Source organism: Sceloporus undulatus, unplaced genomic scaffold (genome assembly GCF_019175285.1).
Source record: "Sceloporus undulatus isolate JIND9_A2432 ecotype Alabama unplaced genomic scaffold, SceUnd_v1.1 scaffold_24, whole genome shotgun sequence".
NCBI classification, from domain to species: Eukaryota; Metazoa; Chordata; class Lepidosauria; order Squamata; family Phrynosomatidae; genus Sceloporus; species Sceloporus undulatus.
Genome location: NW_024802946.1, coordinates 842,389 through 860,691, shown reverse-complemented (window position 1 = coordinate 860,691; position 18,303 = coordinate 842,389). Strand labels below are relative to the sequence as shown.

Sequence of the window (18,303 nt, the reverse complement as noted above, 5' to 3'; positions counted from 1 at the left end):
GGCAAGAGTTATTTATGAGGAAGAAGATAGGAGAGGCTGCAGCGGTTTGCTTTTGCCTAAGCCTACTGGGAAGAGCGAGATTTTGCCCCCATCTCTCCTCTCTCCCTTGTTGAATTGACTTGAATACAAACCATGGTTGTACTTGAAGCTCAGTTTGGAGCAATTGAGGATAAAGGGAGAAAGTGGGAGGAGGAGAGGGAAACCAGGGCAAAAAGTGGGATGACAAAAGGATTATTCAGGATTCTCCTTGTTTAAATCTGGACAGTTGGAAGATAAAGATCCAAAGCAGGAGGGAGGAATGTTATCCCAGTTTGACTAGGGCTGGTATGTGTGTGTTTCTTTTTCTTAGCATTATTCCCAGTAGACGGAATTAGACCTTGGTTGCTTTCAACCTCTGTCATATAAACATACATATACCCTCAAGGGACAGCTGGAATGTTAAGTATTGGTGTCTGTTGTCTTTCAGGGGTTTGTCTTCCCCTTCTTCTACCTTTTCCGCTCGCTCTACAAAGAAGACGCTGGAAAGATGTGATGGGAGCGACAGAACAGCTGCTGCAGCTGGGATTTGTTGGGAAATTTCAATTGCAACTAGAGCTTTTCAAAACCATGCCCTTGCTCAAAGATTCCTCCCCTACATCCTAAAGACTAGAGGAAAGGAACCTATTCCTTAGATTCCAGGAAAGGCCTTGAAATCTAAGGACCTTAAATATGAGATATTCTTTTGTGTCCTTCATATGTTCTGAGGCTTGAACGCTGATATACAAAACAATTTGGAAGAATAAGCTGTGACTCTATTTTGTCTCTCACCACGTCAGTTGAGACTAGGCTTTCTAGGCACCACAATATTGAAAATGATGAAGATAACATGGTTTCTCCATACACACACCCACACACACACATATATATGTGTGTGGTCCCATTTGTTGCAGCCTGTGTGGGGTGTAGGACAGAAACTGGTGCAAAATGTTTGCTCAGGAAGCAAGCTAATTTTTACCTGGTTCCTGTGACCTCTGTTATCAGTTGTGTGTATAATACAGGTATGAAGCTATATCTAAATTAACACAGCTCTTGAAACGCAGCTACAAAAGCTGTGCGAAAACACCCCAGTACCATTCCTGTTTTACAGATGAGGCACACTGAGGGTGGTTATATATATATATATATATATATATATATATATATATATACACACACACACACACACACACACACACACACACACACACATACATACACGTGTAGATTTTCTATGGGGGGGGTCTATGGATTGTCTACTTAAAAACACAGCAGTGTGAAATACCTTGGTGCAGTATGCTGAGAGCTGTAGTCCAACAACATCCAGCGGGTTGGAATTCAAATGAAAAGTGTGTGTGTGTGTGTGTGTAGTCAGCCCTTCTTATACACAGTTTTTTTACACATGGATTCAAGCATCCACGGTTTGAAAATGTTCAAAAAAAGTATTTTAAATATCAAACCTTGATTTTCCATTTTTTTTATAATAAGGCAAACCATTTTGCTATGTCATTATATTTAATGGGACTTGAGCATACACAGATTTTCAATTGTACAGTTACATAGAGAACCAATAACTGGGAGCATATATTAACTCTAAAGTGTTAGAAAAATAGAGATTATGGGACCTGACTTGAGTCTGGATCAGGTTCAGGTTTTGGATTGATTCAGGCAATGTAGTGGTTTGAGTGTCGGACGACAATCCTGGAGACCAGGATTCAGTTCTCCACTCGGCCATGAAAACCACTGGGTGCTCTTGGGCAAGTCACACTCTCTCAGCCTCAAAGGAAGGCAATGGCAAACCTCCTCTGAACAAATCATGCCAAGAAAACCCCGTGTTTGGTTCACCTTAGGGTTGCCATAAGTCCAAAAGAACCTGAAGACACACAACAAGAAATGATCAGCCACAGTCCCTGACTCCGAAGGATCCTTCAACACACAGAGACTGGGCTGGCGCCTTCCGAAAGAAACCTGACTCTACATTTCTGCTCTGCTGCATGTCAGCACCTTTGCCCAGATCTGCTGTTTGCGCAACTGAGCTCTCCTCCCTGCATCCCATCCTTGCAGATAAATGCCAAAAGCTCAGGAGGAAGGAAGGAAGGAGGAGAGGGGAATACCAGAGGACCTTGGATTCTGGGTGTTTCTCCCAGCAGCAGAGAAGAGCTTTGACTATGCTTAGCCAGCATAAAAGAAGTAGGCCATGGGTCTTCACAGCCTGAAGGGATGAGATTAAAGATGTACATTTCACCCCCTGACAGTTGATCTCAGTTTTGAGGGCCTGGCTTTGAGTCTCCAGTTTCCATGGGTCACAGGAGAGAAGGGGACATATTCTTCAGTTTTTGGTGAGCTTGGTTCCAGAGACAAGAGGAAAGGGCTAGAGGCAAATCTGCAGCTCAGATGATAGAGCAGCACCTTGATCCTTATAGTCAGCAAGCTTTCTTTTTGTTGCTGCAGCTTGCAAAGACTCTGCAGAGGGGTTTCTATGCATGCATTTGATTAAATTCAAATTCTTTCCTTCCCAGTCATGGGAGCCCCAGGACTCACCTTCCACTCTGCATCCACCTTCTCCTTAGAAGCAAGCAAGATAGATGAAGTGTTCCTTATCCTGTCTCCTTAAATGCGAAGGAATAATCTCCTAATTTCATTTTGCTCTGGGAACAGCCCCTTCAGTTCGGCTTTCTATTGTAACGTCGAACCCCAGTGTGTGCATCTCTATGGTGCTGACCGCACCATAGAAATAATGTAGTTTCTCAATGCTATGGGATTCTAGGATTTGTAGTTATACAAGGTCTTTGTCCTTCTCTGCCAGAGAACTCAGGTGCTAGGACAAACTACAAATCCCAGGATTTTATCACATTGAGCCATGGCAGTTAAAGCGGTGATAAACTGCATTATTTCTGCAGTGCAGGTCAGTGTTTGAATGACCAGCTGTGAGCAACTATGGCTCATACTTAGCACATCATAGTTAATAGCATCACCAGGGACCATTCCCAGGTCTCAGGTTTTGGCCTGGAAACCTCAAGGCCTGGAACGATCCTGAATGCAAGGAATTCAGGGAGTTAAATCCCCTAAAGGTACCAGATACCTTCTGATCGTGAAAGCTAAGCAGGGTCAGCTCTAGTTAGTACTTGGATGGAGGACTGCCAATGAATACCAGGTAGGCTGTATTTCAGAGGAAGAGACTGGCAAAAACCCCTTTAAGTTTTTCCTACCTAAGAAAACCCATGGGATTACCATAAATCAACAGAGAACTTGAATCTTGAAAGGGAGATATGCACACAGGATCCCCCCCAAAGTGCCTTGTCCCACCAAAGCTTTTCCTCCGCAGCTTTCTTGACAAAGAGAGAACATAAAGTTTACTTTGGGTTTTTTTGTGGGGTTTGGGGGTGTTTTGGGGGGGGGTTGCGTTAGGATTTGGGATGGTGCAAATATGTATTTGTTGTTGTGTGCCTTAAAGTCATTTCCGACTTATGGCAACCCTAAAGCGAATCTATCATGGAGCTTCTTGGCGAGGAGGTTTTGCCATTGCCTTCTGAGGCTGAGAGTATGTGACTTGCCCAAGGTCACCCAATGGGTTTCCATGGCCAAGCAGGAATCGAACCCTTAGTCTCCAGAGTTGTAGTCCAATGCTCAACCGGTATCCCATGCTGGCTCTGCAAGTACGTATACAGTACTACTATATTATTATCTTCATTTGCAGTTGCATACTTTGGGTCTGATATGCATTATTTATTGTTTCTGATGTAAAATGTGATATATATAGTCTCTAGTGAAAAGGATTCATTTGCTTAATTATCGGCACATAGGTTAGTTTGAAGACAAATAAATGCGACTTTCAACGACTCTAATTTTCCCTACCTTTGCATCGGATCCTTGGAGCTCCTCAGCAATGTCACCCATCTCCTGTCTTTGTGGAAGGTAATGGTTAACTCTGCAACCTCACAGACACAGGTTCCTTTCCCCCCTCCAGAAATCACAAACAATGGAGCATTTTAAAGCCATTTATTAGCCAAATATGCTAGGTATGTTTGGTTTGGCTGCAGGGCAAGGGAAAATATTGCAGACCTTTGATCCTCCAGATGTTTTGGACTTCAGTTCCCAGAATCCTTGTCAATTGACCAAGCTGATTGGGGCTTCTGGGAGCTGGAGTCCAAAACACCTGGACGACCAAAGGTTGCATGAATGATCTGAATTGCATTCCCTGGTGTAGGTGAGGTTTACTTTTATTATAGCAACTTGGCTGCGTTGTGATTTCTCAGTGGTGAAAAGATGCACGCTTCACATGTTCAGAGAAACCCATGAAACTTTCTCCATCAATATACAAAATGCTGCATTGGCTGAAGTTCTGCCAATAAAAATATCTTGTTAGCTGCTGGGCATTTTAAAGGCACATGGCCTCATCTGGAGGAGAGCAACGCATTCAGTCCATTTCAAGCGCTATGTTTGCCACATCCTGGACATGATAAAAGTAACACTAGAAAATAAGAGTAATCTAGGAAGGAAGAAAAGAGTTTAGTCAGGAATTTTTCAACTTGAAGGCCAAGATAGGAGAGTCCGCCTTCGTTGCCGCTCTTCCGCGGCTGGGTCAGGTCTTCTGAAGTATCGAAATGTGATAAATGTACTGTGAAATCTTGCAGAAGCCTTCCAGACTTTGGGTTGTTATATCTGTCTCTGCTCCTGACCAATGGTCAAGCTACTTATCACTGTGAGCTTAAGTAGATGAATTACTAGTATATACTAATGTATAACTCTAGAAACTTAGGTTAATAAATTGACCCCAAAAAACCTGAGTTGACTTATCCATGGGTGAATGTAAGTACTGTATCTTAACTCTTATTTAAAAGAAGGAACCATCCCCTGGTGAAAAGCAAGAGTATAATCTGTCATGGAAGCACTAACCTCCTCTACTCTCATCCAACTAGCCCTAAGAGTAAGCACAAAGAGTTATGTCTGCTGGTATTTTATAAGTTCTTTGACTTTGTTCGCTTCATCTTTTAGATCCTTTGATATATTCCTTTAAGTTTTACCTCGACCTATCCATGGGTCATATAGCAAAGTCCATAATTTTGGCCCCAAAACTTGTCCTCGACTTATACATGAAGTCAACTTATTGTCAAGTATATACGGTAATGCTCCAACTTCTATTAAACCTTGAGTCCCTATAATGGGAGAAAGGTGGGATGTAAGTAAATAGTAGAAGTAGTAGTAGTAGTAGTAGTAGTAGCATGTGAGAAATGACCCTCACTTGTACTGCACTGAACCCCAAACTCAATTTGTTAACCTTATCTGTATCTGTTCATTTTGTTTCTCCTGGATGGATAAAAAAACCCCATAAAACCAAATAGCCACCTTAGGACTATGCATGACTCAGTTGTGAATCACAAGAACCCACCAGTTGGAAAACTGTTGGCCCGATTGTATTAATTCGCAAACTGTGTCGCACAGGAAAGCTCTGATTGTACAATGAGAACTCAAACATCTTGAGTTGGGTTGTGTTCCATTAAGGGTTGCCAAGTGAAATAAGGGACAGGGCTCCTGTACCTATAATAGTAGTGTCGAAGGTGTAATTTCAGCCGGTGTTCCTCCTCATGCAAAATTCCCATTTCTATATAACTATTAACAGTACAAGAGTCCTGTCCCTATTTCATCCTAGTTCCAAAATATCTGGAGGGCACTGTCTTTGCGTGTGAGAGAAAGAGGGGTTATTTTATACAGTGGGCCCTGGAGTTTGGTTCCAGGAACCTGTCTGGATGCCAAAATTTGTGGATGCTCAAGTCCCACTTACTATAATGGAAGAATTAAATGAAGCCCTTGTATAAAATGGCAAAATGAAGGTTTGCTTTTTGGAGTTTGTATTTTTAAAACATATTTCCAAGCCATGGATGGCTGATTCCATGGATAAGGAGGACCAACTGTACTAGTTTCTATCAGACTAAGGAAACCACAGCCCTTCAAATGTTCTGCACTGCAACTCTGGCTGTCTCGAAATGATCAGGGATGATGGGCACAACAGTCCAGCAACATCTGGCAGTCCACAGCTCCCCTCAACGTCCCAACATTTCTCTCTCTCTCTTTAGCAGGCAAACAACATCTCAGCCTTTGGGGATGAACTGCCAGAAGTGGAGGAAAGCAATCCTTAGGCAGTCAACTCATGATAAGAGTATTAAAAATATAGCCATGTTAGTCAGTGGAATCAGTATGTAGAGAGATCTTGTAGCACCTTTGAAACTTTCTCCATCTCAATGTACAAAATGCTGCATTGGCTCAATATCTGCCAGTAACTGGACGAAAGAAGTTGGCAGCATGAGCTTTCGCAGGCTTGAGTTGACTTCCTCAGATGCTTTTTGGCGGAGTGGAAGCCAGCATAGACATATATATGCCATTGGTATGTGAGGATGTCAAGTCAGAGAGTTTGCTGCTAATCCATGCTCTGCCTCTGTCCCATGCGCTCGGTGCGGCTTTCCCCACGACTCCTTTTTCTCCGGCATGTGGGTGCGTGTAACTTTAAGAAAAGTCTGTCTTTCTTTCTCTCTTCTGTTCTTCTCCTCCCATTAACCCTGCCAAAGCTGGATGGAATTTTTCATTCTCACACCCCTTGCCTGGTTCCTCCTGTCTTTTCCACCCCCAGCCTTTCTCTCCCTTTCAACTTGCTAAGCTCTGGCAGGCCTTTTAACCAAAGCACTTTTCAACAGTAGTGTGTGGGAGTGGGTGAGTCAGGGGCAGAGCAAAAAGGAAGAGCTGTTTCCCTAATTTTCTCTCTTTCTCTCCTTTCTCTTTTTGGAGAAGTCAGCACTTTGGTCCTCAAGAGAGGCTGGCACTCTTGGAGACGTTGGGCGCGCAAGTTTGTTGGGCTACACAGATCTATTTCTTCCCTCCTCGAGTCAGAAGAAGCAAACAAAACCAGAGCAGAAGGAAGAATTGCCTGGCAAGAGGAGGCAGAAGAGGAAAAGAAAATCAGGTGCAGGACTTGGGACAAGCCAGGATGGAAAAACAACACTCTTGTGACAAGTGAAGCCAACTCTTAAGTGGGAAATTTGAAGGCAAGACCTTTTCTCGTTGGCTCTCCTTTGGATTTTTGTCCTTTTTGTGATAGGGACCATTATCCCGAGTTGGGAAACTTATCTGGAATTTCCACCAGGAGTTTTGGCAAGTCGGGGAAAGCAAAAAAAACGAAGTTGCCTTTGTTTTGTTTCAAAACCTTGGATCCATCTTTCCATCCATCTCTTGGGTGCTGACTTCACTCTCGATTTCGTCACTTGTTTTCGGCTCCAGCGACAACTTCTCCCTTCAGCCTTTTCCTCCACAAACCGGGGAGCTGCCGGACACTTGTGAGAATCTGTCCCCCAAATTTTGGTGTCCCTCTCCCCACATCTCTGCCAATGAGCCTTTAGTTTTCTCTTGGGCAGGCTGAGATTTGTTTGGAGACTCTTTGGTCTCGGGAAAATGAGTCAACTTGGCCGATCTCTTCTTTGCTCCTGCCTGATGGTTTGGTGGACTGGCATCAGCAGTGCCCAGGAAGGTAAGGATGTGCCTGCATGGGGATTTGTGGATGTGAAACAGAGGGCACAGCATTGGTCTTGTGTTCAAAACAACAACAGAGTGGATGTTACCAAGAGTACCACAATCAAGTGTGATGCGATAAGTAGAAGGTTGAAAGTAGATCAAGATGTCTGGATGTCTGGATACAAGTGGTTTAATTTTTTGGCAGTGTGACATTCAATGAGAGATAGGATATCACAGCTCAGATTTAGACTACCTCGCAGGGTTGGTGTCAGGGTCAAGTGATAGAAAGTCTCTCCTTGGCCAAGATGCTCTCCGAAATGGCTTTGGGCAAGTGATTGTCTTTCGACCCAACCTACTCCAAGGGTTGTTGTGATGCTAAAACATGCTTTCTCTCGGTGTTACGTACTGCCCTGGAGTCTTGAACATCTAGACAGTCTAAGAAGCATGGGTGATGGAGCGTTGTCTGTTCTTTCAAGAAGCAGAAGTGACACCCCGTGGCGGTATCGCAACAGCCCTGTGAGGTAGGCAAAGATGAGGTGATTGGGTCAAGGCTAGCCTGTGAACTCTGCAGCTGAGCAAAGAATTTGAACTCATGTCGGAGAGCCAGCACAGTGTAGTGGTTTGAGTGTTGGACTACGACTCAGGAGATCAGGGTTTGATTCCCCACTTGAGCCTAAAAAAAACCACTTGTTGACTTTGGGCAAGTCACACTCTCTCAGCCTCAGAGGACGGCAATGGCAAACCTGCTCTGAAGAAACTTGCCAAGAAAACCCCATGATAGGGTCACCATAAGTCAAAAATTACTGGAGGCACACAGTGACAACAGCAGGTCTGATGCTCTTCTCCATTCCACTCCAAATATTGGCCAGAGTGGGATTTCGGAGTGAGCAAGTCTCCTTTTCTTGCCAAGTCTGGTGATCTGATGGCAGAGTGGGGAGATGATGATTCAGTTGTCTGTGTTGGGACATTTTGTGTGTTTGTGTGTGTTCTTGTAGGCTTTAGGAAATTGCCCACTTCAGGTGCCTTCAGCTGGGCCACATCAGTCACCACCATTGCTAGATCCCAGACTCTCCCACTCCGTTGCCTCTAGGTTTACAGGGGAAACCTGACTCTATTTGACTTGAAGATTGCAAGGTAAAACAATGCTCTGAAGCTGGAGCCAAGAAAGAACTTCAGTGCTGCAGGTGGGTCCCTAGAGAAACTGCTCTGATTCTGTGAACTGGCAGTTCAAGGGTCAACAACAGTTTCTATCACTTACCTTTTTGAATGACAACTCCCAGAATCCCCTGGACAGCATGCTTCCTGGGGGATGCTGGGAGGAATAGTCTGAAACCAGGTAACTTCTTAAACTCCACCTGCAGGTCACCAGCCTCTGAGGCTGAGAGAGTGTGACTTGCCCACCCAGTGGGTTTGCATGACTGAGCCAGGATTCAAACCCTGGTCCCCGGAGTCATTGTCCAAGGTGTTGGTGTTGTTTCTTTAGAAGTGGTTTTTCCCCCTTCCTTGTTGAGTAAAGTTGTGGTTGGAAGTCATGCTGGAGGGATGGGAAAAAAAATGCCAGAAAGAGCTCTCCAAATTCATATTCATAAACGGAGCCAAACTAAAAGGGTGTGGTGCTACATATCTGATGCCTTGTGTAAGACGAGGGTTAGATTCTGAAGGGTGAAACCCAAGGGCCGAGTACCGAGGAGACGAAATGATCATTTATTAATGTATACTCCCTCCTTTGTACAAGGTACTTCAGGTGACTTACAGGCAGAAAACAATGGCATCCTTTCTACTGTATACTTAAAAGAATGTGTAAAACAATGGAACAGTTGAGCCGGCACCAAGCAAAACTGTCCCAGAGTCTTCTCTGACGCCAGGTGCTTTTTCACCCCTTTGGTACCCCCTGCTGAATAAAAGATGGAATAATACCAGATGTATTCCTGACTAATCTGGAATTCCACCGTCAAGCGCAATATCTGTAGCTGCTTGCATAGGTTGCAATTCTCATTCCACCAGAAGATTGCACTGAAAGGATAAGACCCACCTTTCTGGTATTTCTTAGCCACTTTGACTGTATTACATTATGGTCCATAGGGAAGCAAGTCAGTGTAGCATGGTGGTTTGAGCGTTGGATTTCGACTCTGGGGGGACCCAGGTTCGAATCCGTCCTCAGCCATGGAAACCCAGGAGATTATCGCACCATGATGCTAACTGTTGGCAACCCAAAAGAAATGAAACCATGACATGCTGCAGCCGTGCGTTAGATGACACATGTCTCTGAAAACCGGGATGTATTCGCAATAAGAGCGGCAGGAACTGACCCCGTTTTTTAAATGGGGGCTTTTTTTTTTAAAGCTGCGCATGAGTACCTCAACCTCACTAGAAGGGAGGGAGTGGCGCAATGTTGCGAGATTGCGCAACAACGGCACGTCCATGATTGCATTGGTTGCTGGATGCAGTATTGTTGCGTAATTGCGGAATGAAAAGTGGCAGTTTTAAAGCAGGATAGCAGCAGTCTGCGCACTGCGTCACATGGTCAGGACTGTTGCCAAATCGGAACTATGCCGATTGGTTTGTGCCATAACTGGCGGTGTGATAATCCCCCACTCTGATATTGTCCAATATTTCACAGACGGAAACCAAGACACATATAACCAGCCAACATCAGAATAGGGCCAGGGTGGCAAAAGCTATATATGAGGAAGCACACAAAAGCAAGGAGAGGCTGCAGCAGTTTGCTTTGTCCTGAGCCTACTGGGAAGGACCAGATTCTGTTGAATTAACTGAGTGCAAAATAATTTTGAGCTAAGTTTGCAGCAACTGAAGTATGCTGAGGACAAAGAAGTGAAGTGGAGAGAAACCGGGACATTTGAAAAGCATGCGAAAAAGTAGGATGACAGAGGATTAATTGGCACATCTGGACATTTGGAAGGTATGCACCTTGTGAGCAAGTCACGTATTTTCTCAGCCTACTAAGAAGCCAATCTGAAACCTCTCCTGGAGAAATCTTGCCAGTAAAACCCTGTGGCAGGGTAGTGGCGATGTGAAGGCACATAGCAACCACCACACCAGTATATGGTTCAGTGGGACCTGATTCATGCTTTTGAACTGGTATGGTTGCAACATGTCTGCGCACGGGGTTCTTTGGAAATGCATGCTAGGCCACCTAGCATTTCAGGAGAATTGGCAAAACAAGTGATGTCATGGTGAGCTGAAACACCTAAGCCCTATTATTAATAGTAAGGAAGATTATTCCAGACAATTGCGGTCAAACATTACACCAAAGAATCACATGAACAATTAAACAGTCAACTTTTGCCTGTTTTTGCCTTAACTGCTTGCTCAAGAGAAACACTCCATTCAGAGAGTCATGCATTTTGCTATAGGAAAATGTAAGCGGATAAAAAGAAGACCACTGGATGTGGGAGGATAAAGGGCAAGGCACAACATGTCCACTGAAAAATAGGTTATGGTTGTTGTTGTGTGGCTTTAAGTCATGTTCAATTTATGGCCACCCTAAGATGAACCTATCATTGGGTTTCCATGGCAAGTTTCTTCAGAGAGGGTTTGCCATTGCCATCCTCTGAAGCTGAGAGAGTGTGACTTACTCAGGGTCACCCAGTAGGCTTACATGGCTGAGCTGGGGTTCAAATCCTGGCCTCCAGAGTCATAGTCCAATGCTCAAACCACAACACTATGCTGGCTCTCTACATTCTGTAAAATCACTCGATGATGCATAAGATCTTCAGATAGGCTTGGGCCTTAGCTTGAGTAGTAGCAGGTGATAACTTAATGTTGTGTTATAGGATACACAACAAAGTGTAAATTTAAATCTGAACTCCATAAAGCCCCTGTCCCCAACCCCGAGAAGAAAGAAGCTGTAAAAACTGGAAATGACGGTTGTCCTTTTAAAGCAAGTTGTCCCATCCTCTAGATGCTGTTAGACTGCAGATTCCAATGCTGATATGCTGAATGTTTCAGTCTAACAACATCTGGAAGGTTGCACGATTTCCACCCTGATCAAGGAGGGGACACACACGCACAGTTTTCATCAAGTCTGTATCAGCATTAGCATGTCATCTGCGCTCCAGATTGCAAATGCAAATCTTACACCATGTTTTTAGGGAACAGAGGATCTGTTTGCATGAGGCCAGGATTGGAGGGAGTGGCTGCTCTTTGCAAGCGTAAGGTTTCAGAAACAGGTTTTAAGTGCCCAGGATATTGAAGTGTCCAAGAAATGGAATACTGCCTACCTGCCTGCCTATCTTACTGAATATCTATCCATGCTAACATCTATCTATCCTGTCCTGACTTTATGTATTTATTTAGAGTATTTATACCCCGCTCTTCAGCCAAAAGGGTATCAGAGCAGCTTACATCTATCTATCTATCTATCTATCTATCTATCTATCTATCTATCTATCTCTACCTACCTACCTACCTACCTACCTGTGTACCTGTCATTCCATCTGTCTATCTAGCCATCCTATCTTATCTACCTACTATCTATCTATCTATCTATCTATCTGTCTATCTATATCTATCTACCTATCTGCCTGCCTGTCATTTTATCTGTCTCTGTCTCTCTATCCTACCTTAGCTATTTATCTATCCTATCTGTCTATCTATATGCCATCCACCCATCCATCCTATCTTATCTCTATCTTAATCTATCTATCCCTCCATTCATCCTTTCTTACTGCCTTTCTCCCTCTCCATCCATCCATCCATCCATCCATCCATCCATCCACCGGTATCTATTTTATCTCTCCAGCTATTTCTCTCTCCCCCATTATCTCCCTCTCTTACTTTCTTTTGGGGTGTATTATAGAGTGGATGGATTTGACTCCTTTTAACATCAGTTTCCATCAGTTAAGCTGGCTAATAATGGCACATACCGCTGCTTTGTGGCTTATTGGAAGGAGATTGGTTTTCTCACACCCCCTTGTTTTTTTTAGCACCCTTAGCATGGTAGTTAGATGTCTCTTGTGGAATGAGTGCCCTTAAAGAAGGGACCAAAAATGCTGTCCTACTTCTCCAAGCAGAGCTTTGAGCAATTTACTTTTGCAGGCTACAGCCCCTAGCAATGACGGCCGAGAGATTCCAGTATTGGTAGTCCACAGGAGCAAATTTCCCAAGCCCTGGTTTGGAGACAGCAGTGATGGCTGAAGTCGAGGAGGACCAATGCTGAACTTGTAAAACTGAATGGGGTTTGGTTGGAGGTGGAACACCAAAGAATGTTGCCAGCCACCTCTCATTCCGGCTGTACTCTTGTGGCTTTAATAGCAGCAAAGCCAAGATAAATACACGCAGACTGTCTCTTTACAGAGTGACCAGATGTTCTCCTTCTCCTGGATGTGTCCTACATTTCAACCGTCTGTCCAGGAGGAATTCCAAAATGTCTTCCATTTTGAGCATGACTGAGAAGCATAAATTTACATCTTGTATCCGGAGTGCGTTGAAGACATCCAGAGTTTTCTCCCAGTTTCTCCTGGATCTATTCTTATCAGTTATTCACACAGCTGAAAATCCAGGTTTTTTTTTTGGGGGGGGGGAATTTGGGGAAAGGATTGACATCAATTATCCTAGGTTAAGTGGTTTTTTTGGCAGCCCCACCAACTTAATCGGATGCATTCGAAATGCATGTGAACAACAATTCAACCCAGATTCCACCTGGATTATTTTCACTATCTGAATAACCCCTGAGTTTTTCTAAGATTCGTATTCTCAGCTGTGTGAATAACTGATGCAAATGGATCCGGGATAAAACTCTGCATGCCTTGAATGTGCTTCGAATGCGTTCGCATCCTTGACTCCATCTTTATTCAAGATGGCCAGCTGATAGTGTTATCCTCTTCCCACTTTGTCTTGGGATGCTGCAAAACTTGGGAGGCGAGGGGATGACTTTCTCTAGAAGAGTTGCTTGTGTAGGTGGTGGTCGAGAGAGTCGGTATCTGGTGAATGAGGCAATAAAGGAGAGATGTAGAATAGGCTTGTCTTTCTTCAGTCCAGAGGAGCAGAAGGAGGAGGCATGTTTTTGTCTTCCAGACCTCAGGGACTCCTTTCAGGCTCCCGAATGGTCTGTGATAACTAGCTAAGAAGGGAGAGGAACGGCTCTCCACCCTTTGGGTAACGGTCTGTGCCAATTTTTCCTCCCTTTGGGACTGGGAGAGGTGGAGTGGTTGGCACTGTTTGCTCAGTGATGTCAGGAGCATGGAAAGGGGACCGAAACAGCTGTCCAGTCCATAGGGGGCCATTTTATCAGTCCTCTCCTTTCCTTGCTCAATTTCGAATGGTGCACCCCATCCCACATTCATCCATGCAACCACTGTGCATGCCATTGCCTCCAGACTGAGTGGCTCTAAGCACCAACATTTCAGCAAAGACACGTCTGGTCAGACAACATCTGAGTGTGGCCAAGATAGCTAACATTATTAATGAGGAAGGACATGCAAGCTAGGAAGGGTTGCAACAAGTTGCTTTTGCCAGAGCCTACTGGGAAGGGCAAGATTCACCATTCTCCTCTCTTTCTGCTGATCCATTTGAGTGAAAAAATCCTTTTGCTACAACTCCCTCTATTGAGTTAACTGAGTGCAAAGCAATGCGAACATAAGTTTGCAGGAACTGCAGCAAGCTGAGGACAAAGGAGGGAAGCGGGAGGAGGAGAGAGACACTGGGACAATTTTTAAAACGCTGAAAAAGTAGGACTGAGGATTAATACGGACTATCCTTGCCATATTGGGATGATTTAAAGTATGTTGTAGTCTGTGCCCAGTGATGGGAAAAGTATGGACATGCTTTTGCAAAGAGTCTCACAGACCAAAACCTGGATACATTCATTTTTAAGATTTGGATAGTACAGTGGGCCCTTAGTATCCAGTGGGATTTGGTTCCAGGACTCCCTGTGGATACCAAAATCTGTGGATGCTCAAGTCCCATTGAATACAATGGCATAGTAAAATGATGTCTCTTATACAGAACGGCAAAATCAAGGTTTGCTTTTTGGAAGATGATAGATAGATAGATAGATAGATGGATGGATGGATGGATGGATGGATGGATAGATAGATAGATACAGTGGGCCCTTGATATCTGCTAGGGTTTGGTTCCTGGTCCCCCGGCGAATACCAAAATCCATGGATGTTCAAGTCCCATTAAATACAATGGAGTCCCTTGTATAAAATAGCAAAATCAAGGTTTGCTTTTTAGGATTTATACATTTTTTGAATATTTTTCAAGCCGTGGATGCTCAAATCCGTGGATAAAAAGATCCGTCGATATGTAGGGACAACTATATTTTCAAGCCATAGATGCCTGAATCCGTGGATAAAGAATCCATGGATACGGAGGGCCGATTGTATAAATTCCTTTCCCATCTCTAGTCAGATGCCATATAGATGGCGGTTCCATGAACAGAGAAAGAAATGTGAGGGCTAAGACTGAGTCCTGGGTGCTGTCCAAATACACAATGGTTTGTTTCTCAGGCCCTGGAATGTGTCCCTCATTCCTCAAGAGTTAACTGTGGCTATGAGGCAGGATATTCTCAGATTTATGGACTTACCCACCCCCTGCCCTCTCTACTTTACATACACACAAAAACACACACTCCATCCTTCACTTGGCGTATGCCTCCCAAAGGGTTGTATAAATTCTCCTTGTTTCGCAGCTGATGGAAGAGCCTTGTAATGACGCACTTTTAGTCCACATTACTGATCTAGGCTGGAAAAACTTCAGCCAACTTCTGCGTCCCCATATACAGCTGGATAACATAGTTTACGCTGCATAGGAATGAGCTGGTAATAGCCACCGATTAGAGCAGGGAGGAATAATCTGTGGCCCTTCCAGATGTTGGACTACAGCTCCCATCCTCTTCCATCATTGACTCTTGCTGGCAAAGAGCGATGAGTGTTGCAATCCTGGCAGCATCTGGAAGCACCATGTTTTCTGCAGAGTTTATCACATGGGACGGATCCTGTGCAGAAACCTGATTCAAATTCAAAAACCCTGCAATAGTGGGTTGTTTTTCACATGCTGTTCAGTGTTAACCTGAACAGAATTTAGAAATAACCTGCAAAAGTGGGTAGTTTTTCAGATGATGTTTGCATCAATGAAAAATAACGTGACATTGATCCGAATACAAAGTCGACAAGACCTGTTCCTTTTTCGGGAACTACCGTTGATATCTGATGAGGTTTGGTTCCTAGATTCCAAAATCCATGTATGTTCAAGTCTTATAGGATCTATTATCTCGAGACTGAACATCCAGAGCCAGGCGCCAAAGCGATGCACTTTGATTTAAAGAGTTAAAAGAATGCATTCTGAGCCTGGCGGGAGTTTTGTTTTAAGTACAGTATTAGAACTGAACTGACCTCGCCGTCCTTTCGCATAAAAGTCTATTTTTGGTAAAAGCAATCTTTCTTAATTTTAAAAACCTAACTAGAGCAGTGGGAGAATGGGGCGGGTGGGTGGATGGACAATGTTGTCATTTTCTTGTTGCGGTTGTTAAAAAATGGAAAGCTGGGGACTCCTGCCAATCTCTTGCTAATCATCCAGAGATCTCCCATTAAAATGGGGATCTGCCTAGGGCTACTTCAACGGTCGCTTCCCTAAACTAGGCAAAGAATACAGTATGTTTTTAATAGTGTAATCATTTAATTCTGTTTTAATGCAACCCTTTTCTATGTTTTTAACTGTACTGTTTTTAATCTTGTAAGTCCTAGTTTTGGAAAGAGCACAGGATATAATAATGCAGTCAGCCCTCCATATGCATGGACTTTTTATCCATGGATTCAAGCATCCACTGCTTGAAAAATAATCAAAAATGTATATAAAATCCCAAAGGCATAAGCTTCGCCTGTTGAATTTCTGTCACCAAGACACTCATTTAAGGATGGTTTTTTGTTAAGGCAAACAAGAAATTGTACAGTCTGCTCTGGGAATCCTCCAAACCCTCTAATAGCATGAGAGGCTTTTTTGGTCCTTGGCATCTCTGGGGTGTGCTATGCCAGAGAATAACAGGAGCCATCATTAAGCGGGTGGGACTGGTGTGGGTAGCTGCCACCCTTGGCATCTAGTGACGGAGAGGCGAGTAGTAGAGGCATCGTCTGCATTCATCCAGCCAGATCATGACAGCATTACTCTTTCCTACTTCCCCAACTGGTACAGAGCAGAAGATTGGAAATGGAAGGGAAAGGAAAGGAGCCAGATCCACTTGTGCTAAGAGGTTGCCAGCATTTACACTAACCCTTGCTCCTGAGCAATGAAACAGCTACTCAGCCCGCTGCAGACATTTGCAACAGTTAGTAGTGTTTTCTCTTTGTTCTTGAAAGCCTCGCATATTATTTCCTTTAGATCAAACTGCTGTTGGAGGCACCCACATTGGCCAGATTCTCTCTTTTTTCCTGGCTAGTGACCACCCTTTAAAATGTAAGGGAGTATTTAAGGTTTAAATAATAATCAGGGTGGTTTCAGCATTGGACCAGGACTCTGGGAGACCAGGGTTCGAATCCCCCTGCTCCAAAGGCAGCCCTATGTAGAGCGTATTCTAGTAATAAGAACAAGATGTAATTAAATTGTTGCTCCGTTTTCTTCTCTGTTATGCCATTCTGATAGTATACTCTCTTGTCTTTATCCTTTTAGCTGTGTACTTCCTAGAGAGCCCATTCAACCTGACATCCTCATTGGGAAAGGATGTAAAATTCTCCTGTTCTGTCCGTGCCGCCGGAGAGCCGCCTGAGCTGAGCTGGTTGCGGGATGGCATGGCTTTGGAGTTTGCGGACAGCAACCAGGTACAGGTGCCTTTGGATGACGAAGAATGGATGGCCACCAGCGAACTCAGGTAAGCACCTTGCAGCTTCAGCATCTGAATAAATGGCTTAAATAAATGGCCTCTTAACATTTCATAAATGATAAAAACTGGGACACGTGCGGCCAAGCAACATCAAGAGTGTGGTCAAGATGGCAAGAGTTCATATTGAGGAAAATCACACAAGCGAGGAGAGGCTTGTTTGCTTTTGCCTCAGCCTACTGGGAAGGGACAGACTCAGCCTTGTCCTCTCCTTCCTTCCTGACTTAACTGAATTAAAACTGCATTTGCCAAGTGCCAGGTCTTACCCTCCGCTCTGCTCCGCATCCGCTTTCTGGCTAGAAGCAAGTAGGCTAGATTAAATGTTCTTTATCCCATCTCTCCAAGCAAGGTGAGCAACTGTGGTTGGTACTTTAATGCACAATGCTTGGTGAAATGATCAGGGACCGTCTTTAGGTCTCAAATGTTGGCTCCGAAAGCTCAGAGCCTGGGATGATCCCAAACTTAGCAACCTTACCTCCTAATAAGGAAAGGAAAGTGCTGAGCCTCTGGGCTCCGACTTCAGTATGGCACATATTTCCAGCTGCTTGCAAATATGTGCAATATAGAAATGAAGTCTTCAGGCAACACGAGGAAACGACACACCGTGGAAAATTGAGAAATAATCTTTGATGTTGCACATTTAAAGGGAGGTCACGAACTTGAGTTGGCTTCACGTGAACAGTTAACCATTTTTGTCTCGGGGACGGGGAGTGGGTGGGCTGCCTCTGAGGGTATGTATGCATGCGCTATGCATGAGTGTGTGTGACTCATTGGGAAATATTATTTCCAGTTGCTCAACTCCAAGGCAGGAGAACTTGGCAGCAGGAAGGTTGGCAGCCTGCCTCCTTCTCTCCTTTGCTCCCAGCTCTGACATGGTGCCTTTCTCCTCTCGCTCTTTCCTTGCCCTCTTCTTGACTGGCAGCTTCAGGAAAGTTGGGGACAAACGCAGGAAG

At 44.2% G+C, this 18,303-nt stretch overlaps 1 protein-coding gene across 1 annotated transcript in view; it reads left to right on the top strand.

Moving 5' to 3' along the window:
- The first annotated feature begins 6,638 nt into the window (after window positions 1–6,638).
- LOC121917602 (tyrosine-protein kinase receptor UFO-like) overlaps window positions 6,639–18,303 on the top strand; it is a 48,679-nt gene continuing 37,014 nt past the window's right edge. Inside the window, 2 exon segments of the mRNA XM_042443692.1 lie at window positions 6,639–7,531; window positions 17,143–17,341. Coding sequence (XP_042299626.1) covers window positions 7,456–7,531; window positions 17,143–17,341 — 275 coding nt within the window. The 5' untranslated portion in view covers window positions 6,639–7,455.